Genomic DNA, 18767 nt, shown 5'->3' on the forward strand with positions numbered 1-18767 from the left:
CCCACGTGGGGACATTAGTTTAAGAATGAGTTTATCAGAGATTAATCTTATGAAGAGGAGATCGGAAAGAATTCCAATCAGTGCAACAGGTGAAGACTAGCTGTCAGGCTAATACTCACCAGAGAGCTGTAGTGGGCTGTGGGAGTCAGACCTCAGAAGACAGCAAACTAATGGAGAAGGAAGAGCCACCAAAGAATAGCAGGACACAAGGAACTTGAGAGCCTGCACATTTCTACTAGATAGTTGACCGCTTCTCCCAAACACAGGAAAAAATAGCTGAAAACAGATTATGATGTTCAGGCAAAGTGGCAAAGAACATACCAAGCAGACTGACAGATGGACAGAAATCTTCTGAGACCACCTGGCCTCATGGAAGACCAAAAGTTATTAAAACTGTCCAGTGAATTGGAGGGCAGGAAGGCCTAGAGCTCCCAAATGGCCTTGAAATGATATCAGCATAGGGACAAATATTATGTGGATGATGTGCATTCATTCACTCAACACACATGGAAAACCTGCTACGCAGTGAGCTTTACCACCAGACACACGGTGAGATCAGGGGCAGGCCTTGTTTCCTGGGGACCACCTGCAGAAGCAAGGTGAAGTGTGTGTGGATAGTGGGAGGAGGAGGTACCTGTGGTGAGACCTACAGTGTGATGGGGAGATCCGATGAGCCTGGTCACACCAAGGGGATCCAAACACGTAAGGACCTCAAAAGCCATTTTAAGGGTTTTTGGTTGGACGGTGTATTAGTCGATAGGAAGCCACTGAAGGATTTTTATTTGAGTTTATTAAAAACTTTTCCAAGTAATGCATGCACAAGGTAAAAAATTAAATAGTACAGAGAACTTGAAATGAAAAACACAGTTCCCCACCCCACCCTTTTTAACCCAATCCCATTCCCTAGAGGTGATGCGTGTAACAGTTTCTATATTTTAGATGTTCTGTTAACTAACTTCCTAACTTTAAATAATATGTTTGAACAATAATTTCTTGGCATATTAACTTTAGACAGTCTTTAATAATACACCATTACAAAAGATAAGGATTTAACTTACACTATCTCCTCCTTTCCTTTCCCCATCCTTCCCGAAAGTTTTGAGAGATGTCATTTTTAATACTTCTGTTGGTTTGACTTTTAGCTTTGAACAGCATACCCATCCTCCAGTTCTTGTTCCATTAACTGCAGACTTCCTTCTTCATCCCCACTTTAAATGCACAAGTAGCCCTACTCTTCCTTCTCCCTCTCTGCCCACAGCTGGTTCTCAACCTTTCTGCTCTCTTTTTCCTTAACTTGTCAGGATTAATTACTTTAATTTCTAATAAATTAAACCTTTCATGTTTTGTCTATAGGCTGATCAGAACACTCAGTGCCAATAAATAGCATCCACATTACTTTGGCTATGCAAATACTGTGTACTGAGGGCCAAGTAGAAACTAGAGCATTTTCTTCCATACACACCCAATATCAAGCCTGGGGCACTTGAAAGGAAATATACCTACCACCAACATCCAATCGAGTCTCTTCTTACATTCCATGAGTATTTTTGTTGTCTTTTCATGCATGGACTTACATTTTTTGACATATTTTTGTGTTGTTTTCTGTTGACTAAATAGTGTACCTTGTCCATATTCTCAAGCCTTCCAGCTTCTCAATGATACTATCTGTGGCACAGAATGTGTACCCCTCCCAGCGTGCCTGAGACTATGTACTCACAGCTGAACTAACTGGGTCAGTCTGCTGGGCGACTGTCACTCTAGAGTGAGACATCCTGTTGGATAAGTGTCACTGTGGAGTGACATATCCAGGGTGAGGTACATCGTTTCCTGGATTCTATTTCTTCTTCTTTCCTGGTTCTCATCCTCATTTTGCTGGGGAACTGCCTCAGTGAGGGTGCAAAGAAGCTAGACTTTCTGAAAACTTGCATGTCAGAAAATATCTTTGTTTTGACTTGACTGGAGAGTTTGGCTTGTTGTGGAATTCTGTCTGGGGATAACTTTTTAAACAAGCTATGTGAAGACATTGCTCCATTGGCTTCTAGCTTTCAGTGTTGCTAGTGAAAAATCTGCTGCCAGTCTATTTCTTATTCCTTTTCAGCTGAGCTAATACGATGACCCAATTTTATTTTCTCTCTGGGTACTTTTAATATCTTCCTTCTATCCTTAATTCCAAAATTACACAAGACTGTGTCTCAATGTAGGTTCATCGGGGGCCCCCTGGATCTGGAGACTTAGTTCTTTCTGGTTTTCAATCATTTTTTTCCCTTCACCTATATTTTTTTTGTTTTCTCTTCCAGAAATTCCTGATGGTTAGATACTGATTGTCTAGGTCTCTTTCCTTTCTTCATATTGTCTGCACTTTCTTTTTGCTCTATATCTAGGGAGATACCCTCAACTTATTTTCTAGCCTACCTATGGGGTATTTTCGACAATCTTACTTTACTTTCAAAGGGCTCCCCTTGTTCTCAGAGTTTTTCTTTTCTTTGTAATATCCTATTTTCATCTTACAAATATACTTCAGCTCTCTCTGAAGATACAGCTAGATTTTAAAGTTCCTTTCTCCATTTCAACTAAGTCTTCTCCAGAATTTATTGTAGTTTTCCAATCTCCTAATTCTAATTGATAATTCTAATTCTTTTTCTTACAGGTTTCCCCCCGGGTCCTCCCGCCACCCCCCAGTGCTCAATGTCTGGGAATTCCTAGCTGGCAATCTGCATTTGAGCATCAATATTAACTGTTGATTTTTATAGGAGTCGGTATAGGTTTCCTCTGCCACTGTATGATTTGGTGTGTTTTTCCATTAGGTCTCTCCTATGATTGCAAACACTTTGTTACTTGAGTAGGGGTTACTTCAACCATCAGAGAATTGGCTGATAGGCTAGGGGGCCACTTATTTCCACAAAAAGAGAAATTTCATCCTGGAGCACCAACTCCTCCCTCTCCCCGGGCAGTTTATTCAATTCCTTTATAGAAACCACAACAACAATAACAACAACAGCAACAACAGATTTTTCACTGGAACCAATAACTGACTGCCTGTATCCTATGCACAAGGGATGGGGTAGAGCGGGATGGGGTTCAATTCTACAACTGGTATAATTCTTTAGCAGATAGATTTTTCAGATACCTAAGTCTCTCTGGGTTAGGTTGTGCAGATCAGCTTACACTCTGTCTGAAAGGTACCTTCACTCTTTCATTCTTTTTCACGCTTCACCCACTTTCTCTCTTCCAGAAATTTGTCGAGGTCTTCTTCACTCATAACCAAATGCCTTCAGTTTTCTTTGCTGAGCTGTTTCTTTTGCATTTCTTGACTTCAGTTTCAGTGGGGCCTGGAGAAGGAGGGGAGGTAAACTTATATGGTCAGTTCATCGTCTTAAATGCAAAGTACTGCTAGAAGCTTTTCAACAGGGAGGTGCCATGGATAACTTTACATTTTTAAAACATCCCCAGGGCTATACTGCTGCAAATGGATCAAAGAGGGCAAGAATAGATACAAATATTATTCCAAATGACTGAGGATCTAATTTCCTTCGAGAACATGCAATGTCTGGGACTTCGGGGGTGGGTGTGCTCAGGCACTTGACCAAAATAACCCATTATGCAAAATCCAGTAAGCTAGTAGAATGCTTTCATGGTGCCCTAGAGGGAATGACTGGAACCTGAATGACCCAAAACCTGAAAGGACTCGAATGACTCTAACGGAATCATCCCAGCTCTGTCTAAAGGGAAGCTGTCAGGAGCCTACCTCAAGTTCTTCCTCTGAACTGGAATTTAGAATGAACAGAGAGGCTTTCTGTTCTGATAAAATTAGATGAGGGGTAAGGACAAGCAGCCAAAGTGCTGGCAAGTAGGAACATAAAGGCCCTTCTCTTCGCTCGTTGGTTTCTTCATTTACTCATTTATCTGGTTATCCAAAGAACTGTAGTTACTAACACCCCTACTGTAATCAGAGTGCCCAGGTTCAAGTCCCAGCTCTGCCCCTTGTCAGCGATGTAGCCTCAGGCACTTCACTTGCCCTCCATAAAATTCAGTCGGCTCATTGCCCAAAAGGGTGCCATAAGTTTCCAACTCATAAAATTATTGTGAAGATTAAATGAAACCGTCTATAAAAAGGAACCAGTCCAATGCTTGGCACGTACTCAACACCTCACTAATTGACAGCAATTATTTTAAAGGCTGAGTGAATATTCAACATCTATGTTTAAAGCACCTAGCTGAAAGATATTTTTGAAATAAGGGTAAATAATTCTATGATTGAGAAATGGAAGGACAAAAAAAACCCCAAAGAAAAACATTACCTCAGTCAAATCTTATTGTCTCTGCACTCACCCAATTTCCAATAATGCTGTATTAAAACAACTAACTAAAAAGAAGTGAACTGAAAGGGAAATGGCCAGGTGTACACAACATTAATCCTGGACCCCCACTCTTCCTTGAAACTACAAAGAAATGGGAGCTTCCGGAAACGATTAGAAGAAAATTTAAAATCTTTGAATGTGTTGTAATTAAATGAAATTTGAGTCATCTATATCTATATCTAGTTCTCCTGTTCCAAAGTAAAGATTTCTAAATGTGTGTCAACTTTCTCTGCCCAACGAGTAAGCAACTCTTGACAGCGGTATGAACACAGACACCGTCACTGAGCTGGATGCCCACTGTTTGCTAAGGACAAGCACCCTTGTGGAATTGTTCAGGGTTTTCCAGTGACCTGCACTCTTGATTTAATCAAAGGAGGAATTCTTCCTCAACGATGGAATTGAATAAAGAGACCAAACCCAGAGAAGCTTTGAAAACCCTGGGAATTTAGAGCCTTGCCTTTAGATCGTAAGGCGGCCTGCCAGGCCCCTGCCAGAGGCTGGTGTAGGGGGTATAGCATGGCACACGAGAGATGAACCGCATCTGTAAACGCTGTCTAAAAGTGAGGTCTAGCTCTCCAGCAGTGGTGAGTGAATTGGACATTAGCCATGGCAGCAGACGTTGTCTCTGTACCTACTCACTGCCAGCTACTGTTCCAGTTGCACTTAGAGACACGAAAATGTAATCATCACAATAATTCTATGAAACAGATCCCATTTTAGAGATGAGGAAACTGAGTCACAGAGAAGCTAAGGAACTCGCCCAGAGTCATAGAGCTAACAGGTGAGAGAACCAGGATTTGGACACGGGGAAGCAACCGAGAGAGGTGATGATCTTCACCGCTAGGCTGTGGGAAGCAGTCAGCTCACTGCCTTGGGGACCAGCATAAAATAAAGCAGCGCCTCAGGTGGCAGGCACTGTGTTCGCAAACCTCTCTGGAACTACCCAATGAGTTTCTGTGACAGCTCCATGGGGCAGGAAGTTTTATCCTTGCCACATACACAGAGAAATAGCAGTACTGAAACAAAACGGCATTCCTGACAGCGAACCCTAGCTATGGGCCCCCTTGCACCAGGTTGCTCTTCAAGCTCTTGGAAAATGACCCACGACATAAAATGTGTGAGTCATCGGGGAGCTCATGATAAATTTGTGTTTCAGTTGGGTCGTACGGTTGGGGTCTCTGGAACAACTCATCAAACACTGAAGCCTAGAGAGTCCTCAGGACGTCAGGGTGAGAAGCGCTCTCTATGGTCTACCAGCCGTGATGGTGAACCAAGGGCTGGCACAGACCCGAGGGCCGCAGCTCTCAGGACGGGCCCGAACAGGGTCGGGGGGGATCTGAGAGCTGAGGGCCGAGGAGCAAGACACACACAGCAGGCCTGCCCGACTGCACTTGCTTACTGTGTCCGTAACCCACTTTCTAGAGACAGAACTAGGCTATGAGATACAGGGGCCGTGAGCCCAGAGGACAAGGCTACAGCCCTAAGAGACAGAGGTCGAGGAGTGAATCCCCGTCTCTGCCTACCTCCCCAGACCTCTCTACCTGCCACCTCGCTGGGCACTCCTTACATCTGTGTGAGGAGGTACAATTTCATAATATTTTCCTTCCACTCGGGCAGATAGGCCAGGCTGGTAGCCACTTCCTTCTGGATCGGCCAGGCCCAGGCCTCGAAGAAGGGAGCCAGATTCTTCTGCACTTGGTGGGAGAACATCTTCACCCACAGATTCATTTTGTCAACGTTGTCGGTGGGCAAGTTGGTCTGGTTCCGGTACTCGGCGAAGAGACGGATGAACGGCTCCCAACCAAAGGCTTCCTGTAGCTGGAAAGAGAAAGAAGGGGCAGGATGGGACATCTGGTCTACCCCAAACCACTCTACTAAATGAACTTAATGCACTGAACCCCTTAAACATACTAGTTTCCCAGCTAAGACGGACCTGCTCTCCTGTTTGCCTGCTGGCCTCGTGCCCTACTCTCTCACATTCTGGTCTTAAGAAGGGCCTCTCAGCCAGCACAGTGCTCAGCACAAAGCAGACGCTCCATAAATGATGGCCATGGTAATAACTGCAGTGATTATTGCCAGTATTTACCACTAATATCACTATTCATGTATCTCACTAGACCGTGAAAGTGGCAACAAGATACTCCACAAGGATTTAAAATGGGCTGAAGTGAAAAAATTCTTATATCTTTCATAGTTGTAATGTTAAACCCAATATTTGGGGAACTCCTAGGCCCAACCTGACATAATCCTCACTAACCACAGGTCTCTGTCAGTTTGCAAGGTCCCTAAAATGGCCTTTGGGGAAAAAAGCGACTCCAGTAGAAGTAGAAGATGATATATATCATAGTCTAGGCAGCTAGAATTAAGAGTAAAAGATAATTTTAGGCCGTTGGAAATAGGCTGTGTTAGGTTGGGTTATAGAACTTTGGCATCAACAGGGACGTTATCGATTCCCTAGAACAGCCTCAGCTTTATTTCCCAAATGAGGAACTTCTGTCCCTGGGGTGAAGTGGCCCCAATGACAAGATTCGGTCGAGTCCCCTGGCAGTGCCACTGTCCTTCTCATGGCCGCGGGAATGGACACAGGGACTCACGCAGGTGGAAGAACTGGAATGCAGGGGGCCTGGCCTGTGGTTAAGTTCCAGGACCCCAGGGGATGACGCTCTACACAGTGAGCTGGGAACTAATGCAGTGACTCAGGAGAACTGAGGGTCTGAATGACAGGAGGCAAAGGCAACCTCCATGTCCAGGCTGGAGGTGGCGCCTGGATTGCCTGCAAGGTGGGGGAGCGGAGGCCCAGCCAAGTCACAATGAGAAGGTGGTGCACTCACCTGAGGAAAAGGCAATAGGCCCTATCCCGTATTGCGTGTGTGTGCGGGGGGTTGGGGGGCTGTTTGGGTTTAGGTAGCTGTTAAACAGCACAGTTTGGCTTCAGTCTCAGTTCTGTGTGGGTCCAACGCCAATGAGAACTACTGTACTCACAGCACTACTGTGCCTCTGCCAGGTTTTCACCGTTCCCGGTGCTTTCTGTCTATCCTCATGCACCTCTTCAAGATCGTGGGGTGAGGGTGGGGTGGGGCCGGGGTGGTGAAGCCCGCTCAGGGTCATGCAAAGCGATGCACTGAGAAGCATCATCTAATGGGACCGTCACAGCTGGGCTATGTCAGGGGCTTCTGAGGCCTAGCGTGGGAGACAGGTCCAGTGCGTTACAAGACCGTCACTGGACAATGATGCTCTGGCATCCCACAGAAGGGGGCTCCCATCACCCTCCATTTTTGCCGCTCTACCTGTAAGTATGTTTCCAGTGCTGTCCACGCATTCCAGTTCTTCACATTGGGACCCTTGCTCAGGTAGATTCTCACTCTCTTCTCCCGAACGGGGGGCCACAGAGCGATGTTGGCACGGCTTCGAGGAATGCCCAAGACCGTCTCGTGCACGTAAACACACCACAGGTTGCAGGTGGCCTCGGAGGTGTGCGGCGGGAACTCCCACTCCTGCCGCTGCTGGTTGCGGCCCAGCTCGTGGATGGGGCCCCACAGCCCCTTGGTTCGGATGAGTTTCTCGTTGATGAGCTCCTGCACCGACTCCAGGTGGCACATGATGGGGTACCCTGCGTGCATCCAGCCTGCGGACCACAGCAGGGAGGGGGAGAGGGTTAGCGTGCCCTGCACACAACTTGCAGAATCCTTCTCCGTGTTCCAGCTCCCAAAATACCTAGTAGCCCCGACAACTTCCAGAGCCCTGTGCTGCTCAGGCCAATCCAAACCCAGGCCCTCCTGGGCACCCCTCCTCGTCCTCTCCTTGCGTACTAACAACGCCTTCATCCTCAGTCTGACCCGAGAGCACGTGCTTGTTCACGGGAGGTGATGCGGCACCAAAGATCACTCTTCGGGCGACTGTTTTCATGAGAGGGCCCTGTCCGTGTGGACCTGTGTCACTGTGCTCTTGCTCGAAATGAAGAACTCGCTGAGGGGGTTCCCCTCTCATTATTTAGATGTGGAGTTGTCCACACTGATGCCACTTTATAGTGATCACCTATGTCAGCCAGAGTGAGGTCCGTGGTTCCTTTACTTCCATAGGCGCCCCCTTCCCCCAGTTTGTTAGGCCTCTTGGCCCACTGGCAAACCGCCATCGAAGTGTCTCCCTCAGTGTCTATTGAGGGTACGCACAATACGTTACTTAACCGACCCATAATTGTTCGGCCTTCAGGTAATTCCCAAATTTTTGTGAAAGGAAGTTGTGGTGTCTGTTTTTTTTTTTTTTTAATTTTTTAATTTTCCCTTTCCTTTCCATTTAATACCAAGGATTACACCTCTGTCTTTCTAGAAAAGCATTTTCACTCTGCTGGCTGCCCATCGCATGGCTGCTGACGGGAAGGCACCCCCACCCTCCCCCAGGGGCAGCGTGCACATGGGGCTGCCAGGATCAGGGCACCCACCTACTGAGATCTGCACGTCAGCAACGATCCTTTGCGGCAGCCGCAAGGGGAAGGGCTCGGCCCCCAGCCGGGCCACAGCCTGCATCACCTCGTCCCAGAGGCGGAGCAGCGGCTCGGGATTGTCCAGGGTGCGCAGGTTGGCGGTGGGCACCGTCAGGATGATGTTGTCCGTAGCCAGCTCCCCCCAGGGGCCCGGATTCTCCTGGACACGCCTCTTCCACTCCGCGTGGGTTGTCTCCCCTAGGGAGAGAGGCCATGGGCTTGAAACTATCTTTTCATTTTTTCTTGGGCCAAAACATGTAACTTGAACCCCGGGAGAGAAACACCAAGGTCATGAACAACCATGTCCCCCTCCCTACCCTTCATCTATGATGCCCCCATGGATGTGGTTTGGTCTATCTCCTTTCCCCAAAGCTGAATCTAAGGAGGTTTGCCTCCCTCCCCGCCTCTAACCCGAATCTCTCTCCTCCTGCACCAGACAGCCCCAGTGGCCTCCTCCTACCCCGCTCCCCCGGCCCCAGGGTTCACGCCACGGCTCCCACTCACCCAGCTTGTAGCATGGAGCATGCACAGCCCCCTTCACCGTGATGGGCACGGAGCCCAGCTTGCTGCCCTGGGGCACGATGATGTAGAGGAGGCCGCCCCAGAGGCAGGTGATGGGCTTCGTGGGCTTATCCAGGCAGCACCGGTTGATCACCAGGGGGCCTCGGAACAGCTTGCTGGCCCTGGTCAGGTCGTCAGTGTGGCAGCCAATCTGCACCTGGAGCAGAGGGATTCCCCCGATGGAGTCACCTCGGGGCGTGTGCCATGAGGAGGGGAGGAAAGGGGCAGTGGGCCCGTGACCCCAGCCTTCCTCCGGTCTGGGAACCGGGTGTGTTAAACCTGCATCTGGTGGTATGGACCGAAAGGTGTGTAAATATCCCCCCAGGGGATCCAACAGCTCCACCAGGGTGATGTTGACACGCTGATGGGAGGGGCACAGGTGTAACCAGAGGCTAATTCTGAGGGTCCCTGAGTGTGTCCATGACAGACAGAATCCCAGCATGCCTGTCCTATGGTGGGGACTCTGGTGTCGGTCATGGGGTGGAGCCTTTTGGTGACTTGAGAGGAGAGGAGGCCCAGTGGGGGGCTGTGTGAGCAGCTGGTGTCGTGGAGGGCTGTCAGTTCCTTTGATAGCCAAGGTCCCCTTCCTGAGCCAATGGAGTGACCCCTGTCCTTGTTGGATTGTTTTTGGGGGTTTATGCTAATGGAGTTCCAGGACAGATGCAGGCACACAATAGGTCCTGTCACAGCCACTCTCAAGGGAGACAGAGCAGTACAGCAACTTAATTTGTGACTAGTGCATGTGCAAGTGACAGAGCCGTAGGGGCACGGGACCAGCAAGGAAGAGTCTTTGGTGTCCCAGGGAGAAGCAGAGTCAGAAAGGCTTGTGCCGTGGTGGGAGGGGTGGATGGGATGGGAAGTGAACTAAGGTTTACCGAGCACCACTGTGAGCGAGGGCGCCTTCCTGTGGCCCCTGTGCTACGCCCTACTCCATGCCCTCAGTGAGACGCACAAAACTTCAGCGCAAGGAGGTGGTGAGGTCTGAGTCCTGGGCTCGGAAATGTATCAGGTCTATACATTTCAATCAGTCAGTTAGCTGTTTTGCACCTTAGCTGCCTGACTCTTACAATGGGGGTGCAAGTACATGCCCCAGATTGCCAATAGGGTTTTTATGAGGATCAAGGAAGACAGATGCCCGCTGTGGAAGCAAGAACGTTTGGGTTCCCTGTTTCCGGGGCAGAGGGGCGGGGCCTTACCTTCAGGTCTGCGGAGGCAGCAGCTTCAGGCAGCGAGACCTCTATAATTTGCCGTGAAGGTATGTAGAGCCCGGTGCTCATCCAGCAATACCGGGTGCCTGTCAGAAGCACAGGAGGACAGACGTCACCCTTCCTCCATCTCCGTGATTCCATCTCCACCAGCGTCTCCCCGCCCGTCATGAGCTCCGCACGTCCTTCCCCCTGCACGCTGCCCTGGCTCAGCTCTCGCAATCGTCACGTAAATCCCCAACCACTCTCCCCTGAAAAGCGCACAGCAAAGGGTGCACATGGCCTTCTGGAGGTGATCAGGTCCCTGAATGAGCTAAGTCATCACTCCCGAGGCCCCCAGGTCCTCCATTACTGAGCCCCCACCCGTCCTTCCGTACCTGGATTGTTGCAGTTGACCTCAACGGTGATAGGAGATTCCGAGGGGCGCAGGTAGGGGCTGCTGTACATGTCTTCAATTTCTGGGACCAACAGAGAGAGGTCACTTCCAGAGTGGGCCAGCCCCGTGGCCAGGGACAGCATGGCACCCCTGCAGCAGTCATTGATGACTGGGTTCTCTCGGGTGGCCACTGGGAGCCGGTACCGACTCAGCAGCTTCCGCAGGAGCCGATGCACAGACATGTAGGCAGGGACCTCCTCCGCGGGGATCTGCAGGAAGGCGGCGCCATCCGGCCCCAGCTTGGCCAGCCACCCCTTCTCCACGTTCCCCCTCTTCCTGCCCATTATAACCTGGAACTCGGCCAGGGTGGAGCGGAAGTGGTAGGTCCTTATTCCGGCTTTTGGGGTCCGGAAGGGCCCCGGGTTGAGGCTTTGGCTTGTGATGCTGATGCCGAAGGGGTTGAGGAGGAGGTTTCCCGGGAACCGAGCCAGAGGGGACACTCCGGGGTTCTTGAAGGCCCACCACCAGGCTTGGGCGGCTACGAACAGTCCCCCGCCCTCGGCGACGAACTCCTGCAGCTCCTTGACGCCCACGTCATTCACGGGCTCGAAGCAGTAGACGCTGGCGTCACTGGTCAGATGGGGCTCCACGCTGGCGTCTATGCCCCCCACCGCGAGCAGCCCGCTCATTGTCCTCAGTTCTGTCTGCACCACGATCTTGCCTCGGCGGCCGGCGTCCAGCCAGCGCACGGCATTGAGCAGAAAGGGGCCCAGCTTACTCACGGTGAAGAGGGCCTTGTGGCCCATCACCACCACCCGGCCCCGGCCATAGCGGGCGGCAGCGATCACACAGCCGTGGTAGGTATCCAACCCCAGGGGAAAGGCTAAGGCCCCGTGCACGAGCAGCTGGGACGGGAAACAATCCGAGTTGCTGATGTCCAGCTCCGAAATCCCGTGCAGCAGCTCCTCTCTGTCCTCGGAGAGATCGTCTTCACAGCTGCAAAGGAGACACGTGTTCTCTTAAAGGAGAGACTCGGCATATAGTGGTTCTCAGAACAGCGCCCAGGATACGACAAGCATCAGCTTTACCACTATTGCCCTTTTTGGCTCTTCCAGGGAGCTGGGAGAAGCACGTGGGCAGATCCGACCTCACTGGGTGTGGAGGGAAGACGGAGGGACTCGGCAGTAATACTGCTCTGCTTATTCTCTGCGCACACGCTCCCCGAAGGGAACCTCCGAGAAAGCCTTGCTGTGTTTATCCAGCACTGTCTGTTAAATATTCTGGATTTAAGGGTTAAAGGTGCCCTTTAAGCATTATATGAAGAACTGAATGGGAAATCATATTTTCATCCGTATAAGGAGTCTTGTTTACAAATGTCATGCAATTGATTTTCTGCAAAAAAAAACCCCTCAGTGGACAGCTGAGTTCCTGGCACTATTAGAATTACCGTCATGTCAAAATGTGGGCCCCAGAGCTGACTGGCCTCAACTCGAGTGCAACCGTCCCATTACCTGAACCCCAGATTGACTGTCTCACCCGTATTCCCGCTGTGGGAGAAGGAAAACACCCAGCTGTCCACCCCATCCATTGCCCACCCACAAGAGTGAGGCCTCTCCAAGCTCTGCGGCTTTTCCGAGCACCACGTGTTGCTGTCCAGAGTGGGGAGGGAGGCCTGGGTGCCCGCTGGGATTACTGGGGCAAGGGGCCGAGTGCCCCCCATCAGCTGGGGATCCCAGAGCTGGTGGTGCCACGGGAGTTAGGTAAGGCGGTGGCACCTGCGTGCTCAGAAAGCAGCTGCAAGGAAACCCTGAGGAACAGTGACTTTTAGCTTCTGCATTTAAGTCTAGGTCTATTTTTAATTACTTTATATGGAGCAGGATAAATATCAAGATTCACTTTGTTTTTTCTCATGAGTGTTTCAGAACCATCTGTTGAGAAGATTCTTTTCCCCACTGAATTACCTTGGCACCTTTGCCAAAAAATAATTGAGCATAAAACTGTGGGTCTATTATTGAACTATCTAGTCTGTTTCATTCATCTGTATGTTTATCCTTCTTCCAAAACCACAGTGCTTTGATTATTTTAGCTTTCTAGTAAATTTTGGTATTAGGTTATGTTAGTTCCTTTTATTTGCATATAATTTTAGAATCAATTTTAACTATGCTTGGAATTGCATCAAATCTACATGTCATTTAGGGAAAAATCGACATCTTAAAAATACTGAGTGTTCTGATCCATCAACGTGGTGTATTTTCCTATTTCTTTAGGTTTTATTAAATTTCTCTCTATAGTGTTTCGTAGTTTTCAACAAACAGGTCTACTAACATATTTTGTTAGATTTGTCCACTAGCATTTCATGATTTTGGGTCCTGTTTTAATTGATACTTTAATTTCAATTACTATTTTTTGGCTGCTAGTACATAAAAATAGAGTTGACTTTTGTACGTTGACCTTGTATGCTGCAACCTCACTCAATTATTATAGTAACTTTTTTGTAGAGTGAAATTATTTTTACATAGATCATGCTTTCTGCAAATAAACATAGGTTTACTTCCTAATTTTTAATCTATATGACTTCTTTTAGTTGCTTTAGTACAATGTTGACTAAAAGCAGTGAGGGCAAATATTCTTGTCTTGTTCCCAATCTTAGGGTGTTTCACCATTAAGTACACTCTGAGCTATAAGTTTTTCAAAGATGACTCACTACGCAGTGAATAAGTTCCCTTTTATTTCTACTTCACTGAGATTTTATCATGACTGGGTATTCAGGTCTGTCGAGTGCTTCGTCTCTGTGTGAGCATGGGTTGAATGATATGGTTCTCTCATTCATTTTGCTAATATGGTGAGTTAATTTGGTGTTTGAACCTTGAACCAGCTATGAATTCCCACGGTGGGAGAAGGAAGACACACACACATATGGAGTGGGTGGAAGAGCAGAATTCCGTGGTTGGGGATTAAAATGGGGGCATCGGTACGGATTTCGGGTTAAAACATATATATGTTTCTTGGCTCTGTCTTCCCAGGGGTCCGGAAATGACGACGGTCCAGCAGCAGCGGGCTCACCTAGGCGAGCTTGCTGTCTGACCACCACTCACCGCTGCGGGGACCGGGCTTCCCGGAGGACGTGGCTGAACCCAGGTTTGGGACAGGAAAAGGACAAGGTAAACCTGCAGCATCTGTGTCAGAAATTAAGCCCTGAAAACTGATGGGGTGTGTCAGAGGGCTCCGGAGTCAGCTTCCTGGACTTTCACAAAATACCAATTATAAATGAATGGTAATACATTTGCTTTTCTCCAAAATAGAGTCCATGAGTACAGAGTGATATGAAAACCAATGAAATTTAAAAACAACCACAGAACCAACAACAAACAGGAGGCCGAGGAGAGGGCCAGTTCCCCTGGGGAGAAGCCTGCAACCCGCCAGCTCTGGGAGGAGCCTGCCAGCAGGCCTGCACTCTGCGGGGTGGGTCCCAGGAGAGAGGCATCTGTGTGAGACAGGGCAGGAGGGGGCGTGTCTGGGGGAGGTGACACTTGCCATGGATCTTTACGCAGGGAGCACAGCAGCTACCCAAGTGGTAGAGGCAACCACTTGGGTAAATACCGACTACAGCAGAGATCATCAGTGGAGGATAAAACCATTGGGTGAAAGGCTGTCGAGCATGATATTAACAGTCTCTTGTCACACCACAGACTAAATCAGTTAAATGGGGTAAAGGCACTATTACAACAGGAAAATCTGGCAAATTCCAATTTAAATAAAATGACCAATTCAAACATCGCCAGTGACAGACAAGCTGACTTCACATCCTCCCAATTTGATAAACTGCGATAAGCACAATGTCACCTGTGTAGTATTCTTGCCAAAAATGTTCGAACTGAGTCTTCTCAGGAGAAGACAATTGCACAAATCCAAACAGAGGGGTAATTCCATAAAACAACTGGGCTGGATGCTTCAAAAATGCTAATGTCCTGAAAGATAAGAAAAGCTGGGAACTATTTTGGCTGGCTCCTTTATTGTTTACAAAGGCATCATGCGGACAATTGGAGACATGTAACTATGGACATTGGATAGTGGTACTGTATCGATGCGACCTTTTTTGAGTGAGATCATTGTGTTGTGGTTCTGTCACAGAACGCCCTCGTCTTTAGCAGACATGCGCTGAAGCATTCAGGAGCGAAACATCAGGGGGTCTAGAGGTTACTCTCCGATGGCTAGGCAAAAGAACCTGACCCTGTATGCTTATGCAGTCATGTGACCAAATCTGACCACTGGTGAGTCTAGGGGAAGGGTGTGGTTGTCATTACGCCATTCTTGCTACTTTCCCATAAGCATGGAAAATTTTAAATAAAGAGCTGGGGAGAAAACTTCAAGATGACTTTGAAAGAATAGGAAACTTGTAATTTCCAAATAGTGAGAGGGGAAAAAAATTCAAGTAATGGAAAAAACATTTAAAAATAAGCAATAAGAAAGCATAACAGAAAACAGTGAGCAAGATGATAGCAGCTAGAACAGACACCAATTTTTTTGATTATATAAATGAATTTTTCCCTTGTAAGTGACAGAGGCTCTCTGAGATAATCTGGCTGATGTTAAAAAAATTAATGCTTTCCACAAGAATCAACAACAGCAACAACAAAACAGATGAGACAGGAATAGTAAATATAATGTTAGATAAAAGAGAGTTCAATGTGAAAAATATTAGTTGCAAGAAAGAAGGATATTTTATGCTGACAAAAATATACAAACCATAAAAATTCATGTTTTTGGAAACCCAAAATATAGCCCTGAAATATATAAAGTAAATGCTAAAATAAATTCATATATAGCATCTATTTATAGTGTCTGGCAACTCAGGTTTCACAGGGGTGTCTTTCAGCCAAAGTACTTGGGGCATTGGTGTCCCAGTCTCCTCTATGCACTTCCGATGGCTCTGAGTGTCCATGCGTCACTGAAGACCGAAACCACTATCCGTGGAGTGAAGGCTAAAATCGGGACGGGGACCCTCTACTCCAACACTGTGCACTTCAAAGGGGAAGAGAGAGTTGGGGGGACATGCCAAGGTCACACCATGCAGTTGCCGGCAGTAGACCCGGGCTCCCTGCTCCACTGACACATGACACCCCAGAGCTTTGCCTACAGCGGTCACTTGTGTTTTGCGATTTCTTCTGTGTCTGCTTATTGAAGATGTTTCTGGCCCCTGATTCTTCCATCTTTGGAAATCATTTTCTTGAAATAGGAAACAATGCCTGGGATACAGAATATGCTCAATACACACTGACTAAATGAATGTACAAATGAACAAACACAGCATTCGAACTCTTTAGGGGAAGCCTGAGATTTGGGTTAAATGGAAACAAGAGCATTTTGATCCGAAAGACAGAGTAGACAAAATATTGTGATTGATTCTCCAGAAATCTCTTAAGATTGGTTATCTAATGCCGTGTTAGACCTGCATCAACTATTTTACTGGTGTGTAGTACCTGTTTTGTTAAATGCATGAAGAGGGTAGAATGTGGCAATCAGTCACGATGGTGCTGTCTCAAGTTGGGTGGACGAAGTACGTAAAAATATCAGTTTAAGTCTCAATACCTAATACAACTGGGATGACGCACACGATTTGGGGCAAAGCAGCATATGATGAATGACGGTAACTTTCAATGGTTGGGAATGAAAATTCATGACATCACACTCTTACATACCATAGCACAGAGATGCCAGAATAATTTAAGTGTTCTAGGTACTCTGAATATGTTTCTCAATTCATTCAATTCTTTTTTTTTAAAGTATTTGCAAATCATATTTCTTTTTTTTAAGATTTTATTTATTTATTTTTAGAGGGGAAGGGAGGGAGATAGAGAGACAGAGAAACTTCAATGTGCGGTTGCTGGGGGTTATGGCCTGCAACCCAGGCATGTACCCAGGCTGGGAATCGAACCTGGGACACTTTGGTTCCCAGCCTGCACTCAATCCACTGAACTACTCCAGCCAGGGCTGATTCATTCAGTTCTTGCAATCACCGAAAGGTGGTCATTATTCACCCCACTGGAGAGATGAGGCTTAGAGAGGTTAGCCGAGGCCCCAGGTTTTAGAGCCAGCCCCAGGCCGACCTGGCAACTCACTAATGCCTGCCTTCTCTAAATCTAAAGTCTGTGCTCTTCCCAGGGCAGTGAAACCCTTTGCTAGGATCCTGAGCCCTGCAGGGGGGCTGTGAGTACTTTAGAACAATGGACCCAGTGTTCGTCCACGTGAAACATCAACACTTAATAAAAAAGAAGGTGGGACTAGTTCTGCACCTGGACGAATTGCTCAGGAAACGGGCTCAGGCGGCTTAGAATACGGGGGCTAGTGTCTAACTGTGGACTAGACGCTTTCTGGGCGGGAAGGTTGGGCGGTGCCTGAGAGGCTCGCGTCCTGACGTCTGCGGCCGTTCCCACCAGGCTAAAGGTAGAGCCCATGGCTTGTTTTTCCCCATCATAAAAGTAGTAACTTCTTGTGATACAATTTGATTCATCTTAATAACACCTGTGTGCCCTGGCCAGTGTGGCTCAGTTGGTTGAAGTATTGTCCCATACACCAAACGATTGTGTGTTTGATTTCTGGTCATGGCACATACCTAGGCTGTGGGTTTGATCCCTGGTTGGGGTGCATCCAGGAGGCAACCAAACGATGTTTCTCTCTCACATTGATGTTTCTCTCCCCCTTTCTCTCTCTCTCTCTCTCTCATCAATAAACTTATTTTTTTTTTAATTCTTTAAGAAAATAAGACCTGTGGAGTCTAATTTTAAAAGGCTGGGAGGGTCCCAAGATCTTGTTTAAAATTTAATTTAGTAAGAAATGTGTGAGCAATGAGGTTAAAGGTTAATTTGCACGTATGTTCAAATGAAGGTTTAAAAATAAATAACAGGACACTCTGGCAGTGATAAAAACATCTTTTAAGGCAACTGAGGGCAATTAGGCTGGTAGGATGTAGCGCTATGGCCACGTTGTACCTTCCCATTCCTTAGGGTCAAGGTCATCAGTGAGCTGAAGTTTGATCAATCCAATCAACCACTCTGCCTCTGACTAACTGTCTCTGGTCACTGCACCCGTGAGAATGGAGCTGTGGGCGGTTCCAGGAGTCCCTTGCCCGGGAGAGGCCACCACTCATCCATTCCCGCGCTCTCTGCTAACCCTGGTGTGCCCTCCTCACCCAGTCCTACCTTCCTCTGCTCATCGGTCAGAAAAAAACTGCCGAAACTTTTCATGTACAAGATAGGGCTTGGCCTGGTGCATTTTTTCTACTCCTGGGACTTCCCCCTTCTCATCTCTCTCATCCAGTCATCCATTCGGTACGTGTTTACTGAGCACCGACCAACCTGCTCTACGTTCGGCACCGCGGGACGCGCGAGAGCACTGTGTGAGCAGAGCAGGCTGGGCGATGCTGTCAAAGACTCTCGCGCATCAGTCTCTGAACCTGTCACCTGCCTCCTTCACTCTCCACCATCAGGTCTTCCATTCCCCAGAGAGAAAACCCTCGCCTGACTCCTAGGTTTGGCATCAATAGCTTGTGCCGTCTTTTCTGCTGTCTCTACCTCCTGCTGCCATCCCAGTCCCATCTGGCCGGACATTTGAACTCCTCTGCCACAGCTCTCCCGGCTGCTCCGGGGTCCCTCCTGTCCATTTCCCCTTCCCTCACATCTCAGTTGCAAGCAGCCTTCTGCTGTGAACCTTCCCGAAGTCGTCGCGCCAACTCTGGGATTCAGCAGTGCATTCTGTCAAGCTGGATGCCGAGGGGCACTGAGAAATTT

General features: G+C 48.0%; 1 protein-coding gene across 3 annotated transcripts in view; it reads right to left on the minus strand.

Annotated features, from left to right (window-relative positions):
• Positions 1-780: 780 nt before the first annotated feature.
• The window catches only part of TCAF1 (TRPM8 channel associated factor 1), a 39971-nt gene continuing 21984 nt past the window's right edge, over positions 781-18767 (minus strand). For all 3 annotated transcript variants that reach the window (XM_045857626.1, XM_045857627.1, XM_045857628.1), the window contains exons 3-9: positions 10982-11976; positions 10596-10693; positions 9343-9556; positions 8797-9036; positions 7646-7983; positions 5926-6176; positions 781-3329 (exon numbers count right to left, since the gene is read on the minus strand). In XM_045857626.1, the coding sequence (XP_045713582.1) occupies positions 3320-3329; positions 5926-6176; positions 7646-7983; positions 8797-9036; positions 9343-9556; positions 10596-10693; positions 10982-11976 (2146 nt within the window). In that variant the 3' untranslated portion in view covers positions 781-3319. The remainder of the gene's footprint in view (positions 3330-5925; positions 6177-7645; positions 7984-8796; positions 9037-9342; positions 9557-10595; positions 10694-10981; positions 11977-18767) is intronic.

This window comes from Phyllostomus hastatus, unplaced genomic scaffold, assembly GCF_019186645.2.
Source record: "Phyllostomus hastatus isolate PE091 unplaced genomic scaffold, TTU_PhHast_1.1 phas_scaffold_142, whole genome shotgun sequence".
Classification (NCBI taxonomy): Eukaryota; Metazoa; Chordata; class Mammalia; order Chiroptera; family Phyllostomidae; genus Phyllostomus; species Phyllostomus hastatus.